We start from the raw sequence: 13714 nt of genomic DNA, 5'->3' as shown, positions 1-13714 counted from the left end.
GTGTATCTACCTGGGCTTCTCAGAAGACTAATATGATATCCCTAAATTGCTCTGTTTAGATTCATTTAAGAATCAGTCACCATGGAATGCCACTCACATCGAACCACCCACCTGAGTTTTTTCTTGACTGGGAATCTCTGATCTCCTTTAGTGGTATTTCTTTTTTCTAACTGCAGGAATTAAGTTTAATCTCTGTTACATGTCATTTCCTTATTCATATCCCATCTCTCTATCTTGTCAAGATACTTTTGAAGGGGTTTCATCATCCTGTACATTATATCATCCTGCACATTAGACAATTATACATTGTTATTAAACACTCATGGAGTTGATATAACTACTGGAAATGGAGACAGACACAAAGCCTTCTCCATGGCTCTCAGGTTCCAAATTACATTTGCTGAGAAACAACTTGCTGAGAAGAAACAGACTCATAAAATCTAGGACATCACTCAGGTAAGTGATGGGTTTTCTACTTTGCGAGCCTTTGCTAGTTGCTGGATACTTGACTTCCGGCTAGAAGGACTCGGGATTACAGGAGCAGCCTTGTTAAACTCCAAGGTAGTGATCTCACTTTTGTCCCCATTCTCTTTGTGAAGCTCACATTATTCTTGCTGAGGCCTCTCTGTCTATCCTTCAGACATGTCCTTTCCTTTCCCAGGCAGTGCTCATTAAAAGGCTCAGTGGGAAGCCACATTATTTATTTAGATCTGGCTCCTTCTCCACTTATGGGATCGCTTTCTGACTAGCGGTTGACCTAGTAAAGCAATAACTGCAAAGCCCGGGTCCCTAGAGATTGCTGAACCTTTAGAGAACATGAGGTATCTGTTGGGAGCCTAACTCATCTTCTCAGAGGAATATTTACATACCTGGAAAATGCAAATAGCTTGTCTCTCACTGAACTATATGCTGTGTTCAAAGGGAAATTTAGAACTGCTCATCCCCAGGCCTGCCTGTCCTAAGTGATGACATATTTAAGGATTTGAGGAGGTAGTAGAAAGCAGCCAGCCACCCATCTGCCCTTGTTTTGGCTCTGTGACTTCTTTGCTTTTAGCCACACAACTGTGTCTTCAGTGTGTTACCAGCCAGTGGAGCCTATAGGTCATGGGCCAAGCCATGCCTTTCCAACACCAGCTTCTCATGGATTAGCTATGTCATGTTAAGCCAGTAGCTCTCAACTGATGGTGAATTTGCCATCCTGGGAACTTGTGGTAATGTCTGGAGCCTTTTCTGGTTGCCTCCAACTAAGGGTGCCACTGTACTCAGTGAGTCGGGCTGGTGAGGCTGCAGTGGTCCAGGGTAGTCTTGGGAGGAATGGAGAGAGGTCTATATAAGATGGCTGGCACACAGCCAGCATCCAACAGTGGTAATATTTGCATTATTTGGGCATCAAGCATTGTGTTAGATGAGCCCTCTCTCGAATGTTGTCAGATTAATATTTCAATATTAATATTTACTCCACAAATATACTTTACGTACTTTTCAATATATTGGGCTAGATACTTTGATAAATTGTTTTTTTTCCCTCAGGGAACTAACAATCCAGAATCAGACGTACCAGTTTTCCATGATGTATTTGAAGAATTCCAGACTTTGAGAGGTTAAAGTCACTAGGCTAAGAGGACTGGGATTTTTCTTCTTCACAGACAGGCCTGACTTCAAGTCTAACCAGCTCTGCAGGATTCCTCGGTCTGCATTCTTTCTTGTTCATTTATTGTCAGATCTCTGACTGAAACAATCCAACAAACATAAGAACCTCAACAAAGGACAAGGCTGCAAAGCAGGCCAGGATTGCAGATGTCATCTCTGTACTGACCGCCCTGTGTGTCACCATATGCTACATCGACATGCTCTTCCTGATCCTTTTCTCATGGTTTTTTATTAGTTCGACATTCAGTCAGTGTTGCTGATCCTATCCCGATCCCCAGGGATTTCATTGATTGGTGAGGATGAGAGCTGGTTTCTGATGGGCCCACTTCAAATAAGATAGGGCATTCCAGGTGGTGTGACTTCAAAACTGCTATGCACATGTCAGATGAGTAAGCCTCCATGTCGTGTTTAAGAGGGGATAATCACAGATTCTGCTTCATTGGATTACGATGATATTATGAGTGAATATCTCCTCTCCATCTTGCTCATGATATGTTACAAAATTTCTGTCTTCTATTCTTGTTTCATAAAGTTACGATAAAATCTTTCAAATACAGAAAACTACTAGAAACAATCAACCAAGACAATGTAGTCAGACCTATATTTGGCCAGCATGTTGTTTTTAGGATGTGAGGGACCGAAGAGTAGCTATTTAGCTTCTTGTTCATATTGTGCAAAAATCTAAGGTCTAACAGGCAATAAATTGCAGCCCTTCTTGTCCCCATTCTACATTTGTTATCAATCACCCTTTCTACTCACCAGAGTGTGTAGCCTTTCCTGCTTGGGTTCTATACAGTGACCTGGTAGGCTGTCTCACTGGACAATGGGACAGAGATGCTCTATAGGAAGGCCTTTGCTCCTTTCTGGCATGTTGTAGAAGCCTCAGTTCCTGTTGTTCTACCTTAGCTTCGCATTTCCCCATCAACTCTTGCTGTCTATTTTTCTCCTCTCCCTTTCCGGGTTACCTGTCCCAGAGACAACAGCAGCAGCTGTCAAGAGCTGTCTTCCTGTCTGCCTGCCTGGCTTCAAGTTTGGTTCTGTTACTTGTTGGCCAGGTGGCTGTGGGAAGCTACTTTACATATTTGTCATCTGTGACATCTGAGAGGTAATAATCTCAACACCCTCCTGGAACTGTGATGAAGGTCAAAGGGGTTAATGCAGCCCAAGTGCTTAAAATGGAGTCTGTGTAAGTTAGAGTCTATGCAAATACCCATTAACATTTTTATTACTTGTTCAGTCTCCTGTTTGTTCCTCATAGTCTGTGGCCATGCAACCATGGTTTAATTAATGCTCTCTGATTGATGTAACCCAGTCTCCATAATGAGACTAACCAATTCTTATCACTTGTAAGGGGCGTGAGCTATTCTCTCTTTAGAATCCAGCAAACCCCAAGAAGCTTCCAGCCTTTTGTTCTCAGTTTACCCAGTAGTTTGGGAATCTCATTAAGTAAACAGTCAAGTGAGAGGCCTTGCTGGCTTGACTCTAGGTTGCTCTTTTCAAGTGGGTAGTGATGAACCAGCCTGCCTCCATCTTTAAAAGCCATCTTATGGTAGGGACAAAGTAGGTTCATTCCTCTTTATGTTTAAGCCTCTGTTTCTCTGGGCTATGCCCCACCTGCAACCTTAACTACAAATGTCTCTGAATTGCCTCTTCCTGGAAATGTTGACCATGCCTTTGTTTCAAAAGTTATTATGTCCCCTGTTGTCATGACCATCTATTGTTATGACTACCTTACTATCAATTATGTTTTTGTTTCATAAACTTGTAATGACCACCTTGCAACCCTCCTACCTTTGTTTCAAAAGGTTGTTATAACTACTTTGTTTTGACCACCTTGTTGTGTTTTGCTTCTGTAACCCCATCCATTTTGCCTATCAACGCCCCCATTTGGAAATCCCCTACCCTTGGGCTATAAAAACTTTGCCTTCCTCACATCCAATGCTGACCTGTTGAATGCCACTGCTGGGACCTCTCCAACCTGCCTTAGGGGAAGCAGCACGTGTACATGAGTAAAAAAGTGAGATTTAATTAATTGCTTGCTTCAATTAATTTGGCCATGATGATTTGGGTCAGTGGTCTTTCTCCTCTCATCTTTGGGATGAACAATGGGCCACCTTGGTAAAGACTGGTTTAAGTGGTTTAAGCTGTGTTTTTCAGAAAACTTGCCTAGCTCAAATTGGTTGAAGCCCTGTGTTTTGGGTCTGCACAAGCGATTGATAGGCAACCTTCTGACATCAAGAGGTCCAAGACTCCACCCACGGATCACACTCTCAGGGACATTTTTGGAACATGTATTCCTTGAAAAGCTATGAAGACAGTGCAGACATGTGCAAGCTACTGATCTCTTTATCTCTCTGTACTTCTGCCTACCTTCCCTCATACCCTGAATACCCTGTTTCATTATGAAAACCCCTAAACCTTATCCTGGGGAGGTACATATAAGAGGTTCCTTTCCCTTATGTCTAGTTGCCTTGTGAGTAAATTAAATTTTGGAAAAACTTGTGACTTCACAAATTGGCATACTGTACAGTAGGCAAAGTAGCTTGGTAAAATAACATTAACAGTGCCCTCTGGATAGCACGATCTCTCTCCCACTCTTAAGATACCACTGTGAACTAAAGTGCCCAGAAAAAAAGCCCTAACTATGTCAAATATTTTAAAGGCTGATGGACCAATGAGAACTTTGTGACTTGAAATAGTTGGAATGCTATAGACCCAGAACCGAGTTATCTGGGCTATTATCTCTAGTCCTCTTTATAATTTTTCATTGTCTACCTAACTTTTTCACTCAGGTGGAAGATCAAAATATATTAACAGAACTGTCTTCCACCAACCCCAAGTCTAGGAATATCATCACATAAAGCCAATAGCAGACTTCCTCTGCCTGCTGTGACCTGTCAACTTGATGTCTCACCGACGTATCTGAAAAGCATTTTGTTTTATGGCTTGTCTTGTGTTTATAAAGGCTTATTTAATGGTGTCCACTTTTGAACATATTATTTGGGGCAATCTGAACCATGGTCTCTGGCTATGGTCACTCCTATGGGGCTCAGGACAAGTGATCTCTTATCCCCTTTGAAACATGGGTTGTGCTTCATGCTGACACTGACATCTACTTCACACTATGTTGGCTTCCTGTGAAACACTAAAGCGATTCATGAGCAATAGCACCTGCCTTTTCTTCCAGATAACTCCCATTTCTTACACGAAAGGGAAGGACAAGGGTGATCATAAATTCAGCCCTCTACCTGATGACCTTCTAATTTGCAAATGACATTAGATGAGTTTCTTGGTAGTGACTCACAGAGAAGAAGTTAAATTAAATGGTTGTGCATAGGCAGAGGCCTTTCATACACCAAAGAACAAATTTTATGTAGGGAAGCTGGGAGATGCTCATTGAATCTTGCTTCATACTACATACCATGTAACGCTACTTGCATTTCAGGCACCCCCCTAGGATGCCCTCTGTGCTGGTCAGATTTCACATCAAAGCTGCGATTAGCAGCCTAAATGTACCACATGAGCAGTACCCCGGAGGGGACTTTATAATATCTCTGCAAGCCACTGTCAACCACCACATAGGTTTCCTTGTACAACGATGCTCAGGGTTAACCTTACTGAGAGAGAGCTAGAGTTAAAAAAATGCAAATTCACACTACTCAGTGCAAGACTTGTGTCCCGTGCATTCACAGCTCTCACACTCATACCCGAAGAACCAAAGGCTTACCTATAACTTTCCCAAGGAAGAGCGACTTGGGAGAATTGAAGATCGTGTCAGAGGAGCTGGGCAGATGGTAACCCGCAGCAGGATAATGGTCGAGCTGTAGGAAGAACACGAGGCACAGTGTTAGAATGTCACCATCCCAGGAGTGATGATGTCTCCCTTTGAACCCTGGTTTCTGGAAACTTCCTCAACAGCACAGGATCTAAAGACCAGCCTGAGGAAAAGGAAGGTGATCTCTTCCTTTGAAAACAGTTTGATGAGTGCAGACCCCTCCTGAGCTGAGTGATTTGCTGGCTGGTTTAGGATCCACACTCTCCATAGAGCAAAACCTGCCTCATTTGATCTCCAGTGCTGTCCTCTGAGCTAGACAGTGCTGTCTATATAATTACGGTTTTAAAGGGATTCTCTCACTGAACTGATGCTATCTGCTTACAGAGGAACGCTGACCCTCAGATGCTCTCCACCCCTACCCCATGCTGCAGTTCAATATGGCCGTCTTGTGTTTCACAAGGAGATGAATTTTTCTACTATAGCATCCCTAGAGGCTGGGGGCGGGGCTGGGGATGAGAGCAGTTAATGACACATGTCCTCTGGCAGAATTTGTTCTTCCTAAGTGGAAGAGAGGAACGTCCTCAAAAGTGACTTGGAGAAATGCACGTTTCTGGTCACATTCCCCAGGAACACATGTAAACAGTGGAGTCACAGCTTCATAGACCATTCTGTGTCCCCACATGGCATCCCGTGTCCCCACATGGCATCTTCTTCTGGCCTCTCTTTTAAAGACAGCTATTGTCTCTCTATTCTTTCCCAGCTGTGAGCTCTTAGAACTTTCTAGGCTTTTCTGTAACTCACTGATTTGTTTTGTTTTGTTTTTGTAAATTCTGCTCTCATACATTACATCCTGCTTCCCTTTAGAAAACATCAGGCCTCCCAGGGATATCAATGGAATGCGGCACAAGAAGTTACAATACGATCAGGCACAAACCCTCTTACCAAGGCCGGACAGGCAACCCAGTAGGATGGATGGAGAGAAAATACCGGAGGAGATGACTGGAACTGGGGTGGTGGGGAGAGACAATATGGAAACTAAGTGCAGTGTAAACTCCCTGGACTCTACCAAGGATGACCCCAGGGATGAGTCCTAGTGGTGGGGGATACCGAGCCTGATATAAGCTTTCTTTGGAAGAGAAAGCTCACGGCAGCGGGACAGGTGGGGGTCATACAGAGTCAGGTTCTGCCTCCCCAAGCACATAGGAACCCCTGACTTGTCTCAAGAATGCTCTACACTGGAAACGAGTATGCACCATTGACAGTTGGCCACCACAATGAACACTCCTTTATTACTGTTTGTCTGGAACCTTCCTTGTAATTTAGATCTTTAAACAGTTAGGATTAAGAGTCTACATATTTCCAGAAATTTTGAGAATTTGACCTTTCAGGAAATGGTATTGTTAAATTTTTTGTACGTTGAAAACAATGTACTAAAATTATATCACTAATAAATACTTAACTCTATCCAGAGAAATTTTTGCCCCTTTTAAGTAGGCTAGAAATGGCTTGGGATCAAGCTACTTCGTTTCTGTGGCTAAGTATCAGCAGCCTGTTTTGGCGCCCTCTGATGGCATACATTGGTAACTGCAGCACTCCCTTGTTAAAACCATTAACTGTATGAACACAGAGTGAAACTCTGCCCCAAAACGCTTCATTTTTTTAAAATCAGAATTTTAAAAATTAATTAATTTAACTTAATATATATATAGAGTGGGTTTCACTCAATTTTCCTTGTAATATTTTGCTAATGTTTTAAAAATGGATAAAACATATATTCATCACTGAAAAATAATAATGTAAATATTCTGGAAAAATATCATATGATAATTAATGATAATTATACTTTTTCATTTATTTAAAAATGAGTAGAAACCAACTATTTTGTGTGTCTGGTGTTTTGCCTGCATGTATGACTGTGTATCATGTGCATTTAGTGCCCACAGTGGTCAGAAGAGGGCATCAGATGCACTGGAGGTGAAGTCAGAGGATTGTGAGTTGTCATGTGGGTGCTGGGAGTTGAACCTGATTCCTCTAAAAGACTGCAGAGCTCTTAACCACTGAGCCATCTCTCCAGCCCTATCCTGCCCCCTTTTAACTTCACAATGTATTGTGAACCTTTTCCTCTGTCTACAGTAAATGTATAATTGAATCATTTGTCAGTTTCTATATAATTATCAGTCGATTTTTGGATATATATCACAATATACCAATGTTTATGTGCATGCTCTATAGAGCAAGTCTAGCCTCTAAAAATATCAAATTTTAGTGTTTAGGGCCTGGGGAGATGGCTCGATAAAACACTGACCACACAAGCACGAGGATTTTCAGTAGCGTGTAAAAGCCAGGCATGTTAATGCCTGTCTGTAACACCAGCACCAGTGACAGAGATAGGAGGGTCCCTGGAGGTCTCTGGCCAGCCAGTGAGTTCCAGCTTCAGTAAGAGACCCCACCTTAAAAAAAAGATGGAAAGCGACAGAGGAACGCATGATAATTTTTGGCGTTTGGCTTCCACATACATGTAGACCGGCCACACTCACATACAGAAAGAGAAAAGAAAATGTGCCCAAAGTGTCTATACCATTCCCAGCACCTGACAGCTGACAGGTGCTCAGAAGAATCATGTGACAGTTGATACTGCTCCTCTCAGAGTCAGTCATAGAAATGAAGTTAGTCCCAAGACACCTTCTGACTGCACACCATGGAACCTTCCCTTGCACCTCAGCTGTTCCTAAGGGTTCAGACAAGATGGACTTGGCGTTCATGAGAGTCATTTTATAGAACTTGTGCTGAGCTCCGTGCCAAACGAACCCCCACACATCACCAGTATCCACAAAACCAGCAGCTTGGATAAAAGTGCTAAGATTCACATTTATTTTGTATGAAATTTTCTTCCCTCTGTTTTGAAACATAACAATGGCCCCCTCAAAAGTTTTGGTTTAATCAACTAACATAATGGTGACCTAGCTAGGCTTTGATATATCTAAGGCAGTGATCCTCAGCCTGTGGGTCATGACCTCTTTGGGGTTGACATATCAGATATTCTGCATACCAGATACTTACATTATGATCATAACAGTAGCAAGATTACAGTTAGGAAGTAGCAATGAAACAACTTTATGGTTGTTGGGGGGGTCACCACAACATAAGGAGCTGTATTAAAGTGTTGCAAAGTTTGGAAGGTTGAGAACCACGTATCTAAAGATAAATAAAACCATATCTAGTTTTAATTCATTAATAATTATTAATAATTAGTAAAAATGGCATGGTGGCTTCTACCTGCAGTCCTAGAATCTGAGGCAGAGGATTGCTGTGAGTTTGAGGTCAGCTTAGATTACACGGGGAGTTCAAGACCAGCCTGGATTGCAGTGTGAGAGCCTGTCTTAAAGAAAACCAAAGCAACAGCAACTACAACGAAAGGGACAGAAATCTAAGGCAATACTAAATCATTCTAGTCCGTATTACCTGTTCTGTCAGGGAAGCGTTTTATAGCAGGTAAAATATGGCAAATGGTGACCTTTAACAGTCACGGGGTTGAGCTGGAAGGCAGGAGGAAACTCTTTAATAAAGAAGACCAGCAGAAGGGAAGCTGGGAGAGAAGAGAACTCTTCCCACTTCTTCCCACCAGGGGTGAGAATTGCCCTGCTTCATACTCCTGCTTTCTCACCATCTCTACTCTCTCACGCTCCGGCCTGCTCCATCATTGGGAAGGAAGCTGGCGGTAGATGGGCTGGCACAGAACTGTGGTGAAGAGGAGTTGTTGTGGCAGGACAGAGAAGGGAAACGGCAGCTCTTTAATTATTTTCATAGTACCTCTTGTTGATGGTTTGCTGCGAGACCATGGCGTCCTTAGCCAAGCATGAAGGACTTCTCAGTGGAACAATGGGGTTCACACCAGGTTTCTTCATGGTGGAGACCATTCCGGAATTACGCCAGAACAGAGATGTGGTGGACAGAATGGTGACCCCAGAGACACCCACTGCCTAGCTCTGCTGACCTGAACAGCAAGGACTGCGAAGATGTACGTAAGAGATGGGGAGATTATTTTGAACTATCCACACAGATCTCATGGAAGCACAGCAGCCCCCGTGGGAGGGAGGCTCAGTGAAGAAAAGGCACTGTGACATTAAAGCAAGCAGCAGGAATGATGTGGCTTAGAAGGGTTGAGGAATGAGACAACTTTTGGAAGCTGAACAAGGAAAGGGAACTAGTTTTCTTATCAGACACAAGAAGAGGTTACTGAGGCATTCAGAAGATAGGAAGAGAAGTAGGGATGCAGGGGGTCCATCCTTCCAGAAGGTGGCGCCTTTGATCCCTTGACTTCAGCCATTCACACAGATGCCAGCCTACAACAGACTACAAGGCTATGTGGTTTTAAATCTCTAAGTGTGTGTTGCTGCAGTGTAGTAGGAAGTTGAATTCAAGGTCGTAAAAGACCCTGTGCAACCCCAAACCTGAGCAAACGTTCCCTTCCTTCTCCAAGCAATCTGTCTAGTAGCAACTCTGTCCCGGGGCAACTTACTCTCCAGGCCCAGATGGCGATCATAAGGAAGTAAAGAAAGTTTTATCCCTAGCATTCAGCATTTGGAAACCCTCCACATCTGTTCTCCCTGAGATAGGCATTCTTAGCTTCGGGATGCCTAAATCTTATACCCTCCCTTTACCAGAGTTCCCTTTTATGTTTACTCCCTGTGTTTAGCTGGCCATGTGGGTTCTGCCTCTCATTTGAACTCAGACTGCTGTGCCTTTTTCTGGCAAGGTGTGATAACCCTAGTCTGGTAGAAAACCTGGTTCTAGAGTCTTTACTGGGAATGAGGTGCTGTGGCACTAGCAGAGAAAAACTAGCAGGTGTTGAACAACTATAGTGTCCAAGGCTTTGTGCTAAGCAATTCTTATATGGTTTTATTTAACAGATATGGAATAGTATGATTTTCACTTCCCTGGTATTATTTTTAAAAGTGCAATATCGCCAAGAGGGACAGGATTGACTTTCTTAGACAGCTACATCTGACTATAGAGGCAGCAGAGTAGCTGCAGGCATTGTCTTACTTAAGATTTCCAGTGCTGTAGTAAGATCCCAATGCCATAAGCAACTTGGGGAGGAAGGGCTTAGTTTATCTTTATCACAGTCCATCATCAGAACAGGAGCTCAAGCAGGGCGGGGACCTGGAAGTGGGAGCTGATGTCGAGTCCACGGAGGAGTGCTGCTTACTGGCGAGCTTCTTATGCTTTGCTCATCCTGCTCATCCAAGACTATCAGCCCAGGGATGGTACTGCACACAGGAAGCTGGCTCCTCATACACCAATCAAGAAAATGTCCCACAGGTTTGTACACAGAGCAATATTTTGCTGTTCCCTCTTCCTAAATGACTCTAGCCTGGGTCAAGTTGACATAGAACTAGCCAGCACCAGTAATGGTCTTTTCAATGGAAGCTGCCTGGCCCTGTCAGGGACTCGGTATCACCTGTGTTTTCAATATTTACATTCAAAAGAGAATATGCATCAAATCAGATAAAGCCAGAAAAAGCTAAACCTGAAAAGCCCAAAGAATGACGTCTCATTTTGCAGGCATTGCCAGGTGGCCGCCTCTTCTCAAATGAACCCTGGTGCATTGGCCACGGTTAAGTGTAATAATTTCAAGGTAATTTCTTTGAGGTCCAAGTGAGCTATTTTGCTGAACATTAAGCTGGTGGTCATTTTCCTGGCAGTTAAGAGGCGATAAGAGATTGTGTAATAGAGTCTCATTAAAATTAAAGACTGTGACTCCATGTGCCCCAGGACAACCTTAAGGGGACACTAATTTGTTCAACATTTATCATTAAGTCATTGAAAGCATACTGATGCTGGCCGAGCCTCATGTTCTACAGGAGTGTAAAGCTTTAATGCCCTTGCAGGTATTAGTGTGCAGTTTCAGCTCATTTCCATTTTTAAGCCACAGTTTGCATTGGCAGAGTTGGAAGGGAATTCATCAGCCTGTTTGTGTTTGAGGGATGGACCAGAGAAGCTAGAGGAGGCCCAGAGAGGAAAAACCTAGAAGTCATGGACTATTCCTGGCACCCTCTCCTGGGATGCTTAGGACACAGTTCTGCTGCAGGCTCTTCTACTACCATAATGAAGTATTAATAAAGTCTGAGGTTCTTGCCAATTTTAAGTAATACTTAGAATTAAATCAGAGATGTTGCATGTAGAACATACCATCTATTCATCCATACAATTATTCATCCATTCGTTTGCTTTTTATTTAGTCGAGACAGGGTCTCATGTATCCTGGGTTGGCCTTGACTTACTATATAGTTGAAGATGACTCCTGCTTGTTAAGTGTTGATCCCTGGGCTGAGCAGGCAGAAAGGAAACAGTTCCTGGTGGTAGAGACCTTGAGTTACCACCAGATCTCTAAATTCTTTTGTCTCTTTCTTTTTTGACAGCCTTGTCTCTCAGTCTCTGATCCATGGGAAGTGGGTTTATAATTTAATGGGTGTTCACATGAGAATTACCAAAGAATCATTGGCTAAACCATGTGGGTGTGCTAGTTTGTGTATGTGTGCTTATGTGCCTGTGTGTGTGTGTGTGTGTGTGTGTGTGTGTGTGTGTGTGTGAGAAGTTGTGGGTACCCTGGTTCTTCCTTTAGAACCTTTGTTTTCTGAGGAAGTGTTATATGAATGATTCCATTGACTGAAGCATTGCAAACTATCAAGGTCATCAGGTTGGAATGAGGAAGCCTGGTCCAGTCTGAAGACAACACTCATCCTTCTTCCTAGGTCTCTATATCTTCATGCCCTGGTCCACTTCTCACTGCCCTAGGAAATCTGAGCTCAACACAATCAGCTCCTGGAACCACATAGCTGAGAACCTGTGTCCTTCACTGCCTGGCAACTTCTGACCAGCCACTAGTCTCAGGAATGACCTGGAGGCTGATCCAATGAGAAGCCACTTTGTCTTGGGCCTAAGCTGCTCCTGAGTCCTGCTGACTTAGAGAAATACTTAAAGAGAAGAAAGAGGAGTGGAAGCTTCTCCATCTGGAACAGAACTTTCAGAACAAATGAGAGTCAGCGGGGCCTTTGTGTGTGATTGGTTTGGCAATGAAATTGATCAGGAAGCTGCTTTAAAGTGTGACCTGGTGGTTGCCTAACACTAGGAAATACTCACTGAACACTGCAACTAGCCACAGGTGGACAAGCTAGGAGAGAACAAATGACCTTGGGGGCTAGAAAGGAGATGGGCATCATTCTAGAGTAGGAGAAGTGTATGACTGTCTCTCCCTTCTCCCTGCCTGAGTTGACTAGGCCCCTCTTAGCCCTCCACATGTACCATGATTTCTCAGATATACTTGCATCATGCTGCAAAATCTGATTATTATATTAATTAAATGAGGCCAGAGGGGGCCAGGGTCAGAGTAGACTGGCTATCTCCTGATTATTTGTGCTAAATCTATAAATGCATTTCTAAGGGTGAAAACATGTGGCAAAGAGGTGCTTTCTTCAAATCCAAGTCAGAGAGTTATGAAAATACAAGTCAGCCAGTCAGCCAGCCAGTCAATCCTCCAAAAGCTATGCTTCAGTTGCTACAATACCATCCTCAAGCAAAGATGGTTGACAGGACTTCATCCCTTCTCTAGAGTCATGGATGGAACTTTATGCCTTCCTTTTCTCTTTACGATGACTATTAGGAGGTTGCCGAAAAAACCAGCTCTTGATGTCCAGTGTGAAGAAGAAGGGAAAACTGGGAGAGGAGTTGGGGACATCCTCACTTTTGCCACTGAGCATCTGTGTGATGTCAACAAGTCACAATGCCTCTCTATGCTTTAGCTTCCTCATTTGCTCAACGTGGTTTCCAACTCAAAATGAGTTCTTCTGTCTCAGTCTCTCTAGTAGGGCAACCTGATTACATGCATGTGCCCAGACACAAATGGGCTTTTTTAAAAAGATATTTCAGTAGTAGTAATGTAAGAAAGAACAGACTAGTTATGGGTGGGACTTGTAGCCAATAAAGACTCTTCTGGTAATTCTCAGTATATTCCATGATAAGAGTTTGCAATATATATTGTAGTTTCCAAGGAAGGACTTGAAGAGGTTTGTGATCCTCTTGATTCTTGTAAACAGGAAAGGGAGGTGTAGGAGAGGGTTATGGCATGCCAAAGATGGGGAACCTGCGGCACAGACGGGTTTGTGTCCAACCTAAATCTACTGAGTCCATGGGGGTCACTGGTCAAGATTTCGTCTAATACATTCCTATTGGTAGATATAGAGAACAAGATGTCAAATTCAGTATGGTTAGGAGGGAGATTTCCTATCT

General features: G+C 43.2%; 1 protein-coding gene across 2 annotated transcripts in view; it reads right to left on the bottom strand.

The window, feature by feature from the left end:
- Window positions 1-13714, bottom strand: part of Cntnap2 (contactin associated protein 2) — a 2247664-nt gene that overhangs the window by 114952 nt on the left and 2118998 nt on the right. For both annotated transcript variants that reach the window (NM_001427648.1, XM_087658677.1), the window contains 1 exon segment: window positions 5378-5471. In NM_001427648.1, coding sequence (NP_001414577.1) covers window positions 5378-5471 — 94 coding nt within the window.

This window comes from Rattus norvegicus, chromosome 4 (assembly GCF_021556685.1).
Source record: "Rattus norvegicus strain SHRSP/BbbUtx chromosome 4, alternate assembly SHRSP_T2T, whole genome shotgun sequence".
NCBI lineage: Eukaryota > Metazoa > Chordata > Mammalia > Rodentia > Muridae > Rattus > Rattus norvegicus.
Note: the sequence above shows the minus strand (reverse complement) of the source record. Positions and strands in the feature narration are given on the sequence as shown.